General features: G+C 54.3%; 8 protein-coding genes across 8 annotated transcripts; 4 read left to right on the top strand and 4 right to left on the bottom strand.

Moving 5' to 3' along the window:
• Positions 1-425: 425 nt before the first annotated feature.
• On the top strand, positions 426-2,109 carry CLAFUR5_03474 (BZIP-type transcription factor MBZ1; the record flags this gene model as incomplete). The annotated part of the gene is made up of 2 exons (XM_047902622.1): positions 426-1,368; positions 1,421-2,109. The coding sequence occupies 2 exons, from the start codon at positions 426-428 to the stop codon at positions 2,107-2,109; spliced, it is 1,632 nt and encodes a 543-aa protein (XP_047758349.1).
• Positions 2,110-2,858: 749 nt separating this feature from the next.
• Positions 2,859-4,421, bottom strand: CLAFUR5_03475 (uncharacterized protein; the record flags this gene model as incomplete). Its single annotated transcript, XM_047902623.1, has 5 exons — positions 2,859-2,915; positions 2,967-3,540; positions 3,597-3,690; positions 3,742-4,312; positions 4,368-4,421. The coding sequence occupies 5 exons, from the start codon at positions 4,419-4,421 to the stop codon at positions 2,859-2,861; spliced, it is 1,350 nt and encodes a 449-aa protein (XP_047758350.1).
• Positions 4,422-5,533: 1,112 nt separating this feature from the next.
• CLAFUR5_03476 (40S ribosomal protein S5) lies at positions 5,534-6,349 on the top strand (the record flags this gene model as incomplete). Its single annotated transcript, XM_047902624.1, has 3 exons — positions 5,534-5,673; positions 5,790-5,973; positions 6,032-6,349. 3 exons carry the CDS (start codon positions 5,534-5,536, stop codon positions 6,347-6,349), a joined length of 642 nt encoding a protein of 213 aa, XP_047758347.1.
• A 425-nt stretch (positions 6,350-6,774) lies between these two features.
• On the bottom strand, positions 6,775-7,812 carry CLAFUR5_03477 (SWR1-complex protein 5; the record flags this gene model as incomplete). Its single annotated transcript, XM_047902625.1, has 1 exon — positions 6,775-7,812. One exon carries the CDS (start codon positions 7,810-7,812, stop codon positions 6,775-6,777), a length of 1,038 nt encoding a protein of 345 aa, XP_047758348.1.
• Positions 7,813-8,146: 334 nt separating this feature from the next.
• On the bottom strand, positions 8,147-9,973 carry CLAFUR5_03478 (uncharacterized protein; the record flags this gene model as incomplete). The annotated part of the gene is made up of 1 exon (XM_047902626.1): positions 8,147-9,973. One exon carries the CDS (start codon positions 9,971-9,973, stop codon positions 8,147-8,149), a length of 1,827 nt encoding a protein of 608 aa, XP_047758351.1.
• A 490-nt stretch (positions 9,974-10,463) lies between these two features.
• Positions 10,464-11,933, top strand: CLAFUR5_03479 (RuvB-like helicase 2; the record flags this gene model as incomplete). The annotated part of the gene is made up of 2 exons (XM_047902627.1): positions 10,464-10,472; positions 10,524-11,933. The coding sequence occupies 2 exons, from the start codon at positions 10,464-10,466 to the stop codon at positions 11,931-11,933; spliced, it is 1,419 nt and encodes a 472-aa protein (XP_047758352.1).
• A 260-nt stretch (positions 11,934-12,193) lies between these two features.
• On the top strand, positions 12,194-13,204 carry CLAFUR5_03480 (Tungstate-binding protein TupA; the record flags this gene model as incomplete). Its single annotated transcript, XM_047902628.1, has 1 exon — positions 12,194-13,204. The coding sequence occupies one exon, from the start codon at positions 12,194-12,196 to the stop codon at positions 13,202-13,204; it is 1,011 nt and encodes a 336-aa protein (XP_047757673.1).
• A 1,664-nt stretch (positions 13,205-14,868) lies between these two features.
• CLAFUR5_03481 (Hypoxia up-regulated protein 1) lies at positions 14,869-17,919 on the bottom strand (the record flags this gene model as incomplete). Its single annotated transcript, XM_047902629.1, has 1 exon — positions 14,869-17,919. The coding sequence occupies one exon, from the start codon at positions 17,917-17,919 to the stop codon at positions 14,869-14,871; it is 3,051 nt and encodes a 1,016-aa protein (XP_047757672.1).
• Positions 17,920-18,223: the final 304 nt, after the last annotated feature.

Consider the following 18,223-nt stretch of genomic DNA (forward strand, 5'->3'; position numbering starts at 1 on the left):
GGTGCACTACAGCCGGAGCAGTCGGCGCTTCGGACAACGGGTGGTGCACCGTGCACCGTCACCGTGCGGACGTGAAACAGATCCCTGCTTGTGCCGTCTGCTGTCTGCTCCTTAGCGCCCGGCTGTTTTTACACTGCCACGATGCCTCCTCGCTCCTTGCACGTCAGCCAGGCCTCCATCTCGACACTCTCTCACCTTCACCACACCATCGACACTACTCATACCCCATCAAACAGCGACTCAACCCTTCGGACCACGCTCGCTCCGACCAATACCCCCGCAATCGGGCACTGGAACACCGCGACAGCCTCTGAGCCATTGGAAACAACCAGCTGACGCGGCCTCCGACATTGCCTGCAGCCGAGGCGACAGATTGCGAAGAAACGCCAGATAAGGCAATCAGGCACGCACATCACTCCCTTTGCATGGCCCACTCACGACATCACTCCCAAATGAGCCGACCGACTCCTCAATTGAAGACTGAGCAGTTCGACATGGACTCTTTCTTCGACTTCAACCAGGGCGGCAACCAGCCCTCGCCCGTCACAGCCTCCTCATCGCGCACCGACGCCCTGTCGCCATTCGAGAAGGAGGAACAGCAGAAGTTCAATGGCCCGAGCCACGACTATGGCCAGTTCAAGCAGCAAGTCGGTCTGCCCGTAGGCAGCATGGCGAATATGCCCGTGAATGGCATGTACGACGGCTTCAACTCGGGCGTCGATGACATGCGCTTCAACTCTGGATTTGGCTGGAACACCGGACTGGACATGGACGCCGATATGGGCATGGACTACGGCAACTCACACACTGCTATGCCTGCCATGTTCTTCCCGCCCAACGACAGCCCGGCAGACAACTACGTCAACCCAAACAGCGTCGGCGGCCACGAGGAGCCACCAAGCAACGTAGGCCGCCTCTGGCCTGGCATGCACTCACAACAGGCTCAGCAAGCTGCCATGCAGAAGGCTGCCCAGGCGCAAGCCGTACAGCAACGCCAATTGAAACTGCAAGCCCAGCAGGCCCAGTACCGCCAAGTCGCCAGTCAAAGTCGATCAAGCCAAGGCTCGTCTCAACAGACACATGGCAACGGCAAGCGTGCATCGCATGCTTCTGAGCCACACGTCGAAGAGTCTATCTCCCGTCTGCTTAACCAGATGCGCCAGAACAGCCACTCTGTGCCGGATGGCGATGACGCTGACTCGCCGGGCAACATGCTGCCTCACATCGCACGCATGAAGAAGGATGAAGAGGAGATGGATGAGGATGAGCGCCTTCTCGCATCAGACGAAGGCAAGAAGCTCTCCAGCAAGGAGCGCAGACAGCTGCGGAACAAAGTCTCTGCTCGCGCCTTCCGTTCAAGGAGAAAGGGTAAGCTTTGATCGAACGTGCACCCTCACGACACGTACTAACAGCATTACAGAATACATTGGCCAGCTCGAAGGCGAGGTAGCCATGAAGGCCCAGGAGAGCAATGTTCTTCGACAGGAGAACCAGGCACTTCAGGCAGAGAACGAGCGTTACCGTGGCTTGATCGAGACTCTCCTTCGCCACCCAGCGTTCACGCCATTCATCAACGACATCAGCCAGGACCCTTCGGTGCTACTACCCAAACAGCACCAGCAGCAACGTCAGCAGCTACAGCCATCCGTTGCTCCCACTCCTCAACCTCAACCAGCGCAACCCCACCAGCAACAGCAACAATCGCAACCGGACGTGAAGCCTGAGTACCTCAACTTCGATGCATCACTGCTTCAGATTCCACAGTCACAACCAGAGCAGCAGAAGCAGCAGCAGCAGCAGGTTGGCCTCGCCATGATACCGGAGAACGATTTCAGCAAACTCAATATCAACGGCTTCAATGCGATGAACTTTCAGGCTCGGTTCAACAGCGTCAATGCCTACGCGGTGACAGAGCTAACAAGTGGGCCTGATCCTGTCGAGCTACTCATCGAATCGCCAATCCGCCTGCCATGCTCCGCCTCTGCTACCTCTTCTACTGCCTCGCCTGCCACCTGCTCTGGCGCCTCGAACGACTCTTCTCTGAATGTACTACTGGCCAAGCTCGATTCCGCCGCGAAACGAGTTTCAGCCGACTCACTATACTGCTAGCTGTTCAACAGCACCACTCGATACCCTCGCCGTACCACATCATCGTCGACCATCACAAGTCGACCGGCGTTTTCTTGTTTCCGGAGTTCCTCGGCTGGCGGCGTGAGACCACATACTAGCGATTTTGCTTTTCCGTTTGTTCAGATAGAAGCGTCAAGTGTGTCATAGCTCATAGTCTCCAAATCATCAAGCGATCTTCGAGACGACTCGCAATCCCACGTTCTCCTCTACCTCACTCCAGCTGCGCGACATCCTTCGTCTCACCTGTGCACCATCGTACGATTCTGCGTACCAGGATATCTGTCTCCACAACAAGGATTCCATCTCACAGCCACCTCCCAGCCGTGGGCTAATGTAAGCGGTTGGCTGGCCGCCAGGACGCCTGGTACTCTCTGACTGAGCACAAAAAGGCTATACATGGCAAGTCAGCGTCACTACTGCAAGGTACGAGGTGTGTGTCAGGACTGCATTGTCGGTGCTTTGGAGACCGCATTGCCGCTTGTATGCATGCATAGCTGCAGAGCCGGAGGGAGGTGTTGAGCCGCTTTCACATCAGGCTTTGAGTGTGCATGCATACGCGGCGCTCATGCCGGCTCCTCACTTCAATGCCAGATGCAATCTTGGGCAGCAGTTTGGAGTTTGACGGCATCGGACTGATGTGGTAGGGCTGGGACGTGGGGTGAGAAGGAAAGCTTTTGGTTTGGCGAAGTTGTTGAACAGTGATGCATGCTGCATGGCCATTCTCTATCTCACCTCCCAAATACGGAGAAGGCTTGCGTTCTCCTCCCAATCCAGCGCTGCCAGTACTATATCATACGTCAGTCTGCGTTTCTGCAATGCCGAATGGAATGACTGACCTGCTCAAAGTAGTACCTCGCAAAGTACCATCCTATCATAGGCCACGAATTCAGATACCATGACGCGAACGACACGCTCCGCAATCGAGTGAGCTCAGTCTCCTGCAACGCCTTACGCTCCCACTCTGCCACTCTGTCCTTGCCAAGACGCTCGCTCTGACTTGGCGGGCAAATCACCTCTTTGACCAATGTAGTCGCAGCAAATGCAGCAAGACTCGTTCCCATACCAACATTCGGCTGCGACTGTGTCAAGGCATCGCCGATGAGGAAGAGTCGGTTGTTGAAGTACGCGGCTTTTGGTGCGCTGATGGAGCTGATAACGGACACGAACGGCTCTTTAATGTGCTCGGCTAGCTCGACCAGCTCTGGGTTGAGGAGACGGCGTGCTTGCTCCAGCTGTGACTTCCAGATGTCTGGTTGCAGTTTGCCTTTCGGAATCGTCGTTCGATGGTAGTGGCCATCACTGTCGGTCATGATGTCGCGTAGAGAGAATTGCGTGGGCCAGAAGTACCATGCGAAGTTGATGTATCGTTCCCCTGGCTTGAGAGAGCCGTTGTTGCCTGGAATTGTGTATCTGCATGCACGTAAGGCTAGGCGACTAAGCTGGTCGAATCGATATGATAGGCTTACATGACGCAGTATGTGTGCTGCCCCGGCCAGATGATGGGCTTGTCCTCGATCTTATCGAGAAGCTCCTGCCTGAGATCTTTCGTAGGTACTGTACCTGCTTCTGCGTCAGCAAGCCCGCATCACGACAGCCATTCGAAGCATTTACCACGCCATATCACGTAGCCAGGCTCCTCGCGCTCGAGGCCAGGGTTGAGCTGCCGCCGGATCGGGCTGTTGGCGCCATCTGCTGCTATCACAATGTCGCCCTGGTAGTGCTCGACCTCGCCACTTTGCGCATTCTGAACAATGGCAGTCATTCTGCCATCAATATCATCCACCTTGGTCACTTTCTTGCCAGTCAAGTAGATACCCTCTCCCTCGTTGCTCTCAGCGTCGACTGGTGGTGGGTCTGGCACATACGAGCTCGCATATCGATCGAAGTTCGCTCTTGCCCGGTAGTATGCCGAGTCCCAGGTAGTCAGATTGGTCTTGGTCGGCAGTTTGTACTTGACATCCATATTCCAGTCCAATACATAGAAGGCATCGTTTGCCACTCCCAAAGGTCTGTCTTTCAGTCGATCTTCAGTCTCGAAGAAGGCCTTCACATGAAATGATAGGCCAACGCCCGCAGCCAGTCCTTCTCGCTCGGATGATTCGGCTTGCTCCAGAATTCGAACATTGTGACCTCTGCGCTTCAGCAGTATGCCTGCCATCAAGCCACCCAAAGAACCCCCGATCTGCAGTACGATTCAATGTCATATGTTAGGTGCCGACAGCGTGGAGCCGACTTACGATGAGCACATCCAGCGGCTTCAAGTCGGACTTACCACTTTCGAGGCTCGCCATGATGCTCAGTGCTGGCTTGTCTGAATCCTATTAATGTTTGCCACACTACGTCGAAGAGGTTGAGGAGTAGTGTACGCAAAGGTCAAGATGACAAGTCGATGGATGTCAAGAAGTTGAACCCTGGTCAAGCTCAGATCACAACACCAGGGATCGTAGTACAGCCGAACCTGCGATGTGGAAGGCGTCGGAGAGTGGTAGCGTCGTAGATCCCGACATGCAGTCAGTGGAAAGTCGCAGGATCGAGCAAGAGCTGACTGCAGTGTCACAACAAACTCAGTTGATGCAATGATCGACGGAGGAAGAGACTCAAGGGCGGCAGGAACCATATCAATAAGCTGAGGGCACACTTGGAGGCCGACTGTGTGCAATGTGCCGTACAATCATCGCTTCGTTCACGATTGAGCAAGACAACCTGATGGTATTTACTGAAATGGTGGACGGTGGGCGGTGGCCGGCATGGAACCGAGTCGATTCTAAAGTTCGGAAGATGTGGTTTGCCTTTTCTTCCACGTGTCGTGACTCGTGCGTGTGCTGACCGCTGCGAACGTGACTGTTTTATCAGCCGCGGAGTAGCAGCACCCGATTACGGGCGAGAGACAGCGTGAGTGAGTCTGTTCCCACTACGATCGTGTTGTCAGCGCTCTGATGCCGAGGATGGCTTCGTCAGCGAACAAGACGCCTCGCGCAGTACGGTGAGACCGTTGGCGGCGAGGAGCGTGAGTGTGTTTGTGTACATGTCCAGTTCCGCCTGTACGGCGGAGATCCAGCATATGCACTGCAGATGGTGTGTACTCGACGTGTGCCGCGTGTGTGAGAACGGTGTGGTGTGGTGTCAGTGGTGAAAGTCGACTGTGGAAGGTGCTCGCTTTCTATCTCAGCAAGCTCAAGCACATCCGGCCTAGCTCAGCCATCTCAGACCACCCAATCACTGTCCTTGCTCGGCCACGACATTTCGCCCGCCAAGGCTGGAGGGCACACTTCGACTTCGGCGTGTCTTCTGCCTCACACAATTGCGGCGACTCCAACTAACCACGGCAGCACACCTCGCACCAACACACCACTCCTACACCAACTTCCTCACCCAGGACCCGGAGTAGCAGTCCATCGCGAACATGTCTGACGGCGAGGTCGAAGTCGAGGCCGTCCAGGCCTACCCAGTCCTGCCAAAGGATGTCACCGCTGAGATTGGCAGCACCAAGCTGTTCAACAAGTGGAGCTACGAGGACGTCGAGATCAGGGACATTTCGCTCACGTATGTCTGCCCATTATACCCCGAGATGCAGAGATGGAAGTGGTGGAGATGGCGCGGAGAGGGCACACACAGGCGCATTGATATAAGGGCATATGGCTGACGATATGGCATCACAGCGACTACATTCAGATCCGCCAGCCAGTATACATCTCCCACTCCGCTGGCCGGTACGCCGTCAAGCGCTTCCGCAAGGCGCAATGCCCCATCATCGAGCGTCTCACCAACTCGCTCATGATGAACGGCCGCAACAACGGAAAGAAGCTCATGGCTGTCCGCATCGTTGCCCACGCCTTTGAGATTGTGCGTTTCACACAATAACATCTTCCCCACCGATCACCTTCACTAATACCATCACTAGGTTCACATCATGACCGACCAGAACCCAATCCAGATCGCCGTCGACGCCATCGTCAACTGCGGCCCTCGCGAAGACTCCACCCGTATCGGTAGCGCAGGTACCGTCCGTCGTCAAGCCGTCGATGTTTCCCCGCTCCGCCGTGTCAACCAGGCCATCGCCCTCCTCACCATCGGTGCCCGCGAGGCCGCTTTCCGCAACATCAAGAGCATCGCCGAGTGCTTGGCGGAAGAGCTCATCAACGCTGCCAAGGGTAGCAGCAACAGCTACGCCATCAAGAAGAAGGACGAGCTGGAGCGTGTGGCCAAGAGCAACAGATAGACGACGAGTCGATATGGTCAACGAACAGGCTGGTTTCTTGCATGGATGGATCGGTGTTTAGTGGTGGTTGTGGCACACAGTTCAGATTTGGCTGTGCCTGCAATGCGGCTCGCTGGCTCCATCTACCCTTAGGCAGGTCGGGTATGGAAGCTGTGCCTGCTGTATGGCGCTTTTCACGCGCGAGACTTTGGTGTGGTGTAGACCTGAGGCTGTATGTTAAGCCTTTGCCATGATAAACCCCAAATCAAACAGTGAAAGCGACACGAGATGACGTTCGCATGCATCGCAATGAACATAGAATCACAACCTGCTCCACCAGTAACACAGTCTTGGCACGAACAATTGTACATCAGGTCTGTTGCATGACCGTCATGGGTATCTCTTAGCATCATTACGCCCCAACACCAACCCAACACTAGCTATCGCTACAGCTTCAACCTCGCATCCCTCGCAGCCTGCTCCCTCGCACCAGCTGCACGATCCAAGAACGCCTCCCTCGCCAAGAAACCCCTCCGACTCTTCCCATACTCGTCCAACTCGTCCCTCAAACCCTCCTGATCCACGAATCCCTTCCAATCCAACTGACTCTTTTGCACCGTACTCATCTTCTGCGCCTTCTTCTTCTTCTCCTCCGCCCTCTTTTCCGCCATAAGCACATCCAATCTCGTAGGAGCTTTGAGCCGTAACTTCTCCGGCGCAACACCTTTGACCAGTCCTATCGGATTCGGCTCGAACATGGAGGGACGTTTCAGCGGCTTCAGTAGACCTGTTGAGTCTGCGGGTGTAGGATTTGAGGGGTCGAGTTCGGGGTGTTCGGCGAGGTATTGTTTCGCTTCTTTCGAGGAGCGGGGGACTGTGTCTGTGACGATGGTGACTTCGCCGGCGTATTCGATGCGGCGTTTTATGGTGATCATATCTTCTGACGATATTGGGGCATTCTCCTTGTTGTTCTCCTCGTCGTCGATGTCCATCGCATCGTCCTCGGGTTTGGGTGGAGTGATCGTTGTCCGACCTATGGGCATGCTGCTGAGGTCTGCCCATAGTGCATTCACATCGATTGTGACTTCGCCATCTCGTGCACGCTTGCGATTCTTGCGTTCTTCCTTCTCTACTACTCTTTGCGCCCTCGTTCGAACGAGACCGCCCTCGCCGCCCGAGTCTTCATCGTTTGCGCCTGCGTCCTTTCTTCGCTTCTTGCGCTTCCTCTCCTTGATTGTTGCCTCGTCACCGGAATCCAAGTCTCCATCTACGTCCGCCGTCTTTCGCTTTCCGCTTTTCTTCGGAGCAGGCTTGGTTGCCGCCGTATTTTCTTCATCTTCGGAAGACGACGAAACGTTCTCGTCGTCGTCGGCTTCTTCAGGCGCAAAGTCCTCGTCTTCGTTCTCGTTGTATTCTTCGACTTCCTCTTCCGGTGGCTCAGGCTCTGGCTCTACGACCTTGCTCACATATCGTTCTCGCGCCATGGTGTTGTAGTTTAAAAGGTTCGGGATGAGTAGTTGCAGTAAAGCCGTGGTTGGGAAGTTGGGAGGACTAGCGATTGAGGTAGGTTGCAGATCACCAAGCACGCTAACGAAAGTCTATATTCGGGGCCTGCCGAATGCTCGTCCACATTTGCGCAACTAAACGCTGCGATCATAGTCTTAGTGGACATAATTACAAGCCCTACTGTGGTCTTCCAAATGCCCAAACGCCTTATCTCGCTCATCGCTCATGGGGTATCTCGCCTTTGCACTCGTAGAAAAACGCCTTGCCACCCTATGCACAATTCAAGCCACCAGCACCATCGCTCAAATCATCTCAAGAAGTCGCATCATTGAGTGCTCTCTCCAGCGCATGCTGTTGGGTACCTTGAAGCTGCAGGACATCCTGGCAGAGGGCCTTGTACTCGCTGTCAATCTCGGCAAACTTCTGCTGGCCTTGGATGACAGCATTCTCGTGCGCCTCAACCCGCATCGTCAAAGAAGCAGAATCGGCACGGAGCTGGCCGATATCTCTGGCATGAGCTGCCTTGACTTCTTCGACAGTAGCGGACCAGGTCAACAAGTCTGGATACTCCTTGTTGTACTTCTCTCTCATGACCCTCATCATCGCGTCATGGATCTCGTCTGTGCTTGTGTTGTTGAGTCGCATCGTGTTCGAATCGTTAAGTGACTGCAAGGCGCCGATGTGGTTCTCGATCCAGTGGTCCCACACGACACCAACAGGTGGACGTGGCCACAGTATTTCCATCGTTGGATTCTCTGGGGGCGGCTGCAGCTCTCTCACGACCTCCTTGACCGGCTTGAACGGCTTCATGCCCAGTGGGTTGCTTGGGTCGACAGCGGCAGGAGGAGTGGGTTGCTTGGTCGGCTGCATGTTGTTGGTCTTGGATGCCAGAGCATCTATTTGCTGCTGGAGCGTCTCGAGCACTTCTCTTGAGCATCCCTGCGAGACGTTCTCCTCGAAATCTTTCCGGAGGCTCTCCTGGGAGCTCAGGCACTCGTTGATCGTCTGAGCGTTGGCGTGTTGAGCCAAGGTCACCTCCTTGGTAGTGCCCAACAATGATTCGAATTCTGCCTCTGCCCATTTCTTGACCGCCCCAACCTTCGTGTCAACAAGCTTCTCGAGGAGTCCAAGATGGTCATTCTCTCTTCCCTCCATGTCATCCAAGCGATCTTCCAACCCTGTGAGCTTAGCTGGGTCCATCGTCACGGGAGGTTGCTGCGGTGCCGATGCTTGTAAGCGTTCTATCGATGCATGATCTTCGTTGACGCGCGCCTCCAGTGTCGCGAATTGCTCCGCGGTATGCTGCGGCGCCGTGGACTGTTGCTGCTCCACGTCGTCTAAGCGCGTGGACAAGGAAGTGAGCTTCTGCTCGATCGATGCGAGCTTTGGCAAAGCTTTCGATATATGACCTGCATTGGCCTTGACGACTCTGAGATCTGCTTGGCCGGTGAGCTGTATCTCGACAATTGCGGTCGCAGCTGCGCCAACGCATCTCTCTTGGGTGATTCGTGCTTGCTGGAAAGACTTCTGAGCTGCATCGTAGCGCTTCTGCATATTTGTTCGGGCTGATGTCTTCTGCTCTTTGATCGCTGGGAAATTGGCAAACTGCTTCTCCAAGGCGTCGTGTTCGCGCTGGGCCTTGCGCAGGGCGATATCTGCTTCCTTGAGCGCCATCTTGTTGACGGCCACCTCGGCGGCTTGATCTGAGACACTCATCAAGGCTTTGAATATGGAAGCGTGTAGATCAGGAGAAGCGTTCTCTGTTTGGGGTAAAGCAGGTGCAGCACTGCTCATGAACGCAACAGGCGCGGTTGATGTCTGTGGCGTGTTACCCCCGCTGCTGCCCATGTTACCAATTGGGGATGCATGTCCGTTTTGACCATGTAGCTGTTTCGTGCCAGTGGAAATGCCATTGATGCCGTTGGTGTTGACTGAAATGGAGTTGCGACGGCTGCCAGCAGGAGAATTGACATTCGACCGACGTGGATCGTTGATGTTGATGGAAGACTGGCGAGAATGATTGCCGCTGATCACTGATGCTGGCTGCTGGGTCTGGATGGGCTTCTTGATCACAGGCTTGTCGCCACCAGTTGGCGAACGACTAGCTTGCCGCTTGCGGAGATCTTCCTGCTTGGACATGAGTGTGCGCGGGTCGTTGTTGGCGCGCACGCGAGGATCGCCTGCAGCGGCGTGGGAAGCTATTTGATTCTAGCAATGCGTTAGTGTTTGCAGCAGCATCAAACAGTATACAGATGTGAACCGCGACAAGTGTACTTACTGCTTCGCCGTCAGTGGCGTGTTGTTTCGATGGTTTGGAAGTCACTTCTCGAGTGCGATATTGCGAGTAATTAAAAGTGGGGCATGGATTCAAGGATACTGCACCGCAAAGCTCGAAGATGCGGACAGAAGTCGAGTTGAAACGCGAAACCGTTCCAGCGCGACTGAGCTCCTGCTGGTCGAAGCTGCATGTATACTTTCTGATATTGCTTGCAACACCCATATACCCTGCTCCAACAACAATCAAACTCAACAGATCAATCGCACAAACGCCCTCGACTACCCCTTCCGAGCCAGAAGGATAACATCTTCGACAGGCTGTTGCACAGGTAAAGTCGCAAAGCTCAGCAAAATGGCGGCGGTGTGCTCAACCCAGTAGTAACGCGACAAACATTAGCTGACATTGAGATAGCCTATAACGACCGTATCCGACTCGAAAGAGCGCCAGGGGCTCAATCTCATCGCCGCGCACTCTCACATTCACGGCCTCGGCGTCACGCCAGACACTCTTACACCAAAACCTGCAGCAGATGGCTTAGTCGGGCAGTTGCAGGCGCGAAAGGCCGCCAGCGTCATATTACAGATGGTGAAGGAGGGCAAAATCGCAGGACGAGCTGTGCTGATCTCTGGACCGCCGAGCACTGGAAAGACAGCCATTGCGATAGGCATGAGCAAAGGCTTAGGAGAAGATGTACCATTCACGATGTTGGCTTCGTCGGAGATTTTCAGCCTCGAGATGAGCAAGACAGAAGCATTGGAGCAAGCATTCAGAAAATCCATCGGAGTGCGGATACGGGAAGAGAGCGAGGTCATTGAGGGAGAGGTAGTAGAGATCCAGATTGACAGATCTGTGACTGGGAACAACAAGAGTGGGAAGCTCACGCTGAAAACGACGGACATGGAAACACTGTACGACATGGGCACTCGGATGATCGACAGCATGACGAAGGAGAAGGTGATGGCCGGAGACATCATCAGCATCGACAAGGCCAGCGGCAGGATCACAAAGTTGGGACGAAGCTACACGAGGAGTCGAGATTACGATTCCGTGGGCGCAGACGCGAAATTCATACAGTGCCCTGACGGCGAGCTGCAAGTCCGACGAGAGACGGTACACACAGTTTCCTTGCACGAGATCGATGTGATTAACAGCCGCACACAAGGATTCCTGGCCCTGTTCTCTGGTGATACCGGGGAGATTCGATCGGAGGTCAGGGAGCAGATCAATACCAAGGTCGCAGAGTGGAAGGAAGAGGGCAAGGCGGAGATCGTGCCTGGCGTGCTTTTCATCGACGAAGTGCACATGCTGGACATTGAATGCTTCAGCTTCATCAATCGAGCACTTGAAGACGAGCTGGCTCCCATTGTCATCATGGCATCCAACCGTGGCTCAACGACTATTCGAGGTACCAGCTATAAGAGTCCGCATGGCTTGCCTTTGGACTTTCTGGACCGCGTGGTCATTATCTCTACACAACCGTACCAGTGTGATGAGATCCAGCAAATCCTGTCCCTACGTGCCCAAGAAGAGGAGCTTGATGTGTCGCCAGACGCACTGGCTCTCTTGACCAAGATCGGTTTGGAGACAGGTCTGCGGTATGCCAGCAACCTCATCACGACATCTCATCTACTGTCTCAAAAGCGGAGAGCCAAGGAGGTCGAAATTGGGGACGTGCAGCGGTCGTTCCAGCTGTTCTACGATCCGACCAGGAGTGTGCGATTTGTATCAGAATTCGAGAGAAGGTTCATTGGCGAAGATGGCGGCGTGACATTAGGAGCGGGTACAAATGGTGTTACCAATGGGGACGCTATGGAGACCTGAGGGATGCCATGACCGTGTTGTCACTCGGGACTGGGACGATAGATGATGAGATCTGCATAGCAAGGCGCGGGTGGAGTTCTTGCCGGCTGCAAGCAAGCGAGCTGGTCGGCGAACCAGCGTCGGGCTTTGGATCGGGCGTGACTTTGGCTGAGCTGAAAGTTCTTTCAGCACCAGCAGACTGTAGCAATAGTGTTTCAATAAAGACTCTTGATCAGCCCGCCTTCATTCGGGCTCCTATTTGACATCGCTAAACATTGGGTATGGCCGATGGTCTTCGTGAGGCGGATCACGTCGATGCCAATAGTCTCCCGCAATGTATCGCTGTCACGCACCCACACGTGGCACGTTATCGGAAGACGCGGTTACTCGAGCAAGATCATGGCCCTGCTGGATCGCAATCGCTGAGCACCATAGATCAAGAGGTGTACGGCGACCCCAGGCACCCGATCCGATTCAGGATAGGCAACGGCGGCGCTGGATTCACGGGGCTTCTGAGAGTACTGAGCGAGAGCTATATCCGTGAGCATGGCAACGACTTCGGGATAGGGTGGGTCGCGAACCACAGTCGCTACTCACAGCTAGCCTTACTCGCCGATGTCGTGCAAGTGGCGTTGACTTACGAACCCGACAACGAAGACCTGGCCATTGGAGAAGGCTGGGCTGTAAGAGTCTGTAGAGCATTCAATGACCACTTCGTGTTGGCGGGTCCCGAAAGTGATCTCGGAGCTCGAACAATCGTTGAAGGCTTACGCTCAATCGCACAACGCAATCTTGTGGCAGATTCTGGTCCCCAGCGATTGCAGCAGCTGATCTTTCACACGCGCGGCGATGGCTCTGCGACGTACTGCAAGGAGCGCTCACTCTGGAAGGCCGCCGGTACTGACATCGAAAACAGCAAGTGGGTCAAGACCTATGCCGTTGCTCCATACGATGCTTTGCGCCGAGCAGAGGCAGAAGGCGCGTTCCTGATTAGCGATCGTGCAACCTTTCTCTCCGCGAAGGAGGATGGGGTGATATCTTCTCTTAGGGTTCATGTCGAAGGCGGTCCAGAATTGCTCAATCCATGTTCAGCGCTAGTGAGGGACGATGCGACCAGGATGGCGTGCCAAGAGGGGGCAAATGCATGTGATTTTGCGAAATGGCTAAGCGGAAGCAAGGCGCAAGATATTATACACGACTATGGTCGGGACTGGAAGCTTGAGAAGCCACTCTTTACCGTCGCCACGCAGAAAGAATTCGCAGAGGACGATAGACTCGTGCCTTCCCGATGAAGCACCAAGGCATCACCCGCACCCTCCAGCAGCGACATACAACACTGCGAGCACCTTGCGACCAGACAACGACATACACTTGACAATAAAGATCAGAAGCATCTAACGGGTCTCAGAGGTTTGAGTCAAGAGTTGATGGTAGCCGTTGGTGCTCACATTGCGGGCGGCGAAAGTGAACGCACAGGCCCACCCGCTGGTGAAGCCATATATCTGCACAGTCAAATTGCACTCACAACAACTTGAATGTAAGTCGCTAGACTAGCATCCATAATAAATTTGCTGGTTTAGCGCAGTCGTTGTGAGCAAGCAAAACTACAGTGGGACTTTCCTCATTAGAGCAAATACCCCCGATGACTCACAATTACCCTCTTGAGGAAAACTCTTGAGGATATTCTGAGTGCTGTGTTCTCTTCACGCCGCTAAAGGCGTTTCTTTTTGCTGTTTGTGCGCTATCTCCGACCGCGAGTTCGACTCCTGCTTGCTGCACCAAACCTCCAGCTGGTCTTTTCCTTTTTGGACTTTTGCTTCACTTCGAGCACATACGCGCAACCACGCCTGCGCCTGCAATTTATACTGCACCAGCATACATTCGACAGATAGCATTCAATACAGTACTACCATCACTTTGGGTCCACCCATCACGTCCCTGCCCCCTTTTTGCCTCGTGCCTGCACTTGAACTCGACTCACATGCTCCTGCCAGCAAGAATCTCACGTGCCGCACCTGCTCCCCGCTCCCTCTTGCCCCTCGAGATGGACACTGCATTTTACTTAGACAGACCACGTGCGTACCATCTCGTCACCCTCGAGTGTTCCGCACTCCAGCGTGAAATTCGCGATCCTCAGCAACCTTATCACCAAATGCTCATCCACACTCTGCCACACGCCGCACCTCCACAGCCACATTACTTTCAAGAAAGAGCGCTATACGACGCTACCATATCATCACGCCCTCTGCATCTCCCTTCACATCTCATTCAGCGTCCCACTCATCCCATGCATACTCGCCGTCCTCACACACATCCACCTCCCTTCCCTGCGCTCCCACGTCCAGGTGCATGTACTCTTGCTCTCCCCATCATTGGGCATGCCGCTGTTGCGGATCACAGTAAAGACCGTGGCAACTGGATCGCCACGAGACTGAATCACATGTGAGTCCGTCACCTCAGTGTGGAAACCCGGATTCGCGGAGCAGAGTTCACGGTATCTCTCCATACAGCCCTCTTTGTCGGACGTGACGACGGTGCACCCGATGAAGTTTTAGACGGTGTGCTCGAGATGGGGTGACATGCGGTCCCAGATGGGGCTCTTGAAATCTCGGCGATTGAGAGCGTCGAGGAATGCGATGGTGAGGGTTTCAATTTTGTGACCTCTAGGTCGCTCCTTTACTGGGGCTCTATGCGCTGAGTCCTGCATGGTTTTTGGCTGGCACTACCATTTGATGCAGTATACATGTGGTCGCTGTGAATCCGGAGGAAGTGGAGATGCCTCGCGTATACTTGCCCGTCAGAATCCATGTCGATCATATGTCGACTACTTCACCTACCAGGAGCACCACGATACTGTTTCCTCTTATATCATTTGCAAAGGACCTGAGAACGGTTGTCTGTGCTGGATCAGATTGCAAGTATTCGTTTCACTTTATGGCATGACCTCTACGCCTAACTACAATTCTTCATGTTCCCTGTCAGGAGTCTCTTTCTTCCCATCTTTCTTCATCCATTTCAGCATGTCCTCAATGCTTTCGCCGCCCTTGACTGGCTTCTGTTCTGGAGCCTCAGCTGCTTCTGGGTCCGCGGCTTCGTGTGTCTCATGCTGTTTTGCCGCCGAAGAATCTTCAGGTGCGGCATCTGCCGGTACAGGCTCTTCCCCGTCAGCTGCTCGGTCAGCAGTCGCTTTGCTCGGCTTCGTCGTCTTGGACTTGGTCGTCTTGGGCTTCTTCGCTTTGGCTGCCTTGGCCTTGGTCGTCTTCTGTACCAGATCCTCCAGTGCTCTAGCAATCTGTTCACTCTTGCGCTGAGCGTCTCGTGAGAGGAAGACTGGGTCTTCGTATGGCTTGAGCTTCTCCTGTTCTGCAATTGTCTCCTTCAGCCAAGTTGAGATGGAGTTGTAGGTCTCGTTCACTGTCGTCAAGTCCATACCTTCGTACGGGTTAATTGCGGCGGGCGTTTCACTCGGGGTTGGCGATGTTTCAGTCTCCGCGCCTTCGAGTTCATCGAGATCGGAGGGTGCCTTCGAACCCGCAGTTGTTGAAGTTTCTGATGAAGCTGTAGCAGCGCTAGCTATGCTTGCAGCAGCCTTCGATGCCGCTGATTCGAGTCTCAAGATGCCCTTCTGAAGTTTATCAAGGGACTTCTGCAAGCCTTCCACGGTCTCAGATCGGCCCGTACTTTCCCTAAGGCGGAGCTGTATCGGTTCAACGAGCTTCTTCAACGCCTCGCGCTTCTCCTTTAGGGTTTCTGTAGAAGCTTTCGATAGATCACCAGACTCCATCCACTCCTTGGTCGATTGTAGAGTGCTGCTGATCAGGTCGCGCTGCTCCTTGGTGCTCACCTTCTCATAGACCTTGTTCTCCAGGAAGTCGCGGACTGTGTAGGTATAACTCTCGAGAACATTCTGTGCCTCATCACGAGCGTAGCGGGCTTTGTCGGAAAGATCAAAGTCTTTCAAGCGTTGCAGCACCTGCGTGATTGCATCGGGCGCAGGCTGCGGATTGCCTTCTGTTGTGCTGGTCCACTTCAATGGGATCACTTCAGTCTGCTTCTTGGGTGGTTCTGGAGCCTTGGAGCTACTCGCAGCCGCAGTGGACGATGATGCAGCTGATCCGGAACTTGCTGACGCTTTGGCGTCCACTTGCTCCACAGGACCATCAGCCTCGTCGTCCAGGGGCTGTTGATCACCCTTCCCGAAACCAAGCCAGCCCTTGACCGAGTCGCCGATGCTGCCGGTCTTCTTGCTCGGATCGACTTCACAGCTGACACTTCCTCCGGTGACATCAGGTAGTCCGAGCGGCAGGCCAAGTCGCACGCTGAACTTTGTGTCAATCGACTCTTTGCCACAGCCAGCGATACGGATCAGTTCCTCAACAGAGGCGGTGAGGTTGCTTGACTGCACTCTCAAGGTAGGTCTGTCCACACCGCCAACGTTCTGCACGAAGCCAAAGGAAAAGTCCTCCTTGTCTTTGAATGAGACTTGCTTGGTCGTGGAACCGGAGCCAACAGGCGAGTTTGGTTCGAAGAGCGGCTTTCTCCGCTCTTTACCTTGGTCATCATACACCAAGGTCGCTGCATAACCGGCAACATCAGAGTCACGGATCTCCTTAACCTTGAAGCTCGGCGAGAGTGCAGCCGCCTTGAAAGCGGCGCCAAACACAGCAGACTCGTCCGCGTTCACGTTGCTGCGTAGCTTGGCTTGATCGTCAACAGCGCCTTGAAGTTTTGTCTGAACGAAGGGAGTGCGAACGGCACCTCCGTGTAAGATGACCGAGTTCAGGTCTTCGACCTTCAGATCAGCCATCTTCAACGCATCCTTGATTGGAGTCTGAACGCGATCCGCGAAGGACTCCGTCAACTTCTCGAATTCGGTGCGGGACATCTTGGTGCGGAAGTCAATGTCAGGCATGATCTCTTCAAATCCGCTGTTGACCTCACTGTTCGCGCTTAGGATCTGCCGGGCTCTTTCAGCCTCCTTCCAGAAACGAGCCATAATGCGCCCATTCTGCTTGATTTCGTCTTCAGTTGTTCCACGGCTCTTCAGTGCGGGCTTCGTTAACAACTTCTTCACGTAGTCGTCTACGATAACATGGTTCAGAGCATCTCCTCCAAGTGTGCGATCCCATCCAGCACCAACAACGGCCACTTCCTGCACCGTCTTGTTGAATCGACCAGTATCCTTCACGCTGCGTGACTGGAAGCGCATGATGGTGGCAGTCGTGGACCCCGCACCCATGTCGAAGACCATGTGATACTCTGGCTGCTCGCCCTTGGTGACCTCTGGGAACGTCCTTGGCTTCGCGTAGTCGAGACCGACAGCTAGACCATCTGATATCAGGCCATTGACCTGAAAGCCGGCAAAGCCTGCTGCCTTCATGATCGCCTGCCTCTCGTCGGCTGTGTAGAAGGGTGGAATGGTAACAACCACATCATCCACGCTGCTTCCCTTGCCTGCCATATTCTGGGCATTGCGCTTGATGTTGGCCAGCTGCATCGCGACCAGCTCTTCAACACTGAAAGCCCGCTCATCTTCGGGGAATGCCGAGCTCTTGATCACCGTTGTTCCAAGCTCTTCAGATGCTTGCAGTTGCAGACCAGGGTATCGCTCCTTGTAGATCGATGTCGTCGATTGGCCTTCGTTGCCCGATGGTATGCCCAAGAGGAACTTCAAGTTTGGGAAGACCTCGCCGGGAAATCGACCTTGTAGTGAGAGTGCATCGCCGCCATAAGCACGCTCTGGGTAGCTTCCGGCCTCAGTGATGAAATTGCCCTTGGCGTCTCGGGTAGGCTTGAATGCTACAGCCGCCACTTCTTTTCGTTTCGAGTCTTTTGTCAAGACGATGTCAAATGGTATGCCTGGTTTCACCAACACTGCTTTTATGTGTTCTGTCCCAAAGTCGATGCCGAGTACCGCAGCACTCGCCGAGCTTATGAACAGCAAGAGGCTGAGGCATAAAGCTAGTGGCGACATTGCGCCAGCGCGCCGCCTGCCTGAAAGTATCATGATGTGTCCTTTGTGGTGTGGGAAATATGTACGCGGTCGTGCCGCTGACGCTGGTCGCTCGTGTGAGGGATTACCGAGACATTGAAAGTCGTGCGCAGTCCGAAGAGGAGAAAGCTGGAACAAGGTGTTGTCAAGAGTGGTCACGACGAAGGGCAAGCTGTTCTTCCGTGTAAGGCTTCTGGTCTCTTCGAAGGACAGATGTTCTTTAAATCCAATTTCGTCAAAGCTTCGAATCTTCAGGGTTCAGCTGCAGGCTGCAGGAGCTCTTTCCGTGCGATATGATGCAACATTAACTAACACTGGC

This window comes from Fulvia fulva, chromosome 2 (assembly GCF_020509005.1).
Source record: "Fulvia fulva chromosome 2, complete sequence".
Lineage (NCBI taxonomy): Eukaryota > Fungi > Ascomycota > Dothideomycetes > Mycosphaerellales > Mycosphaerellaceae > Fulvia > Fulvia fulva.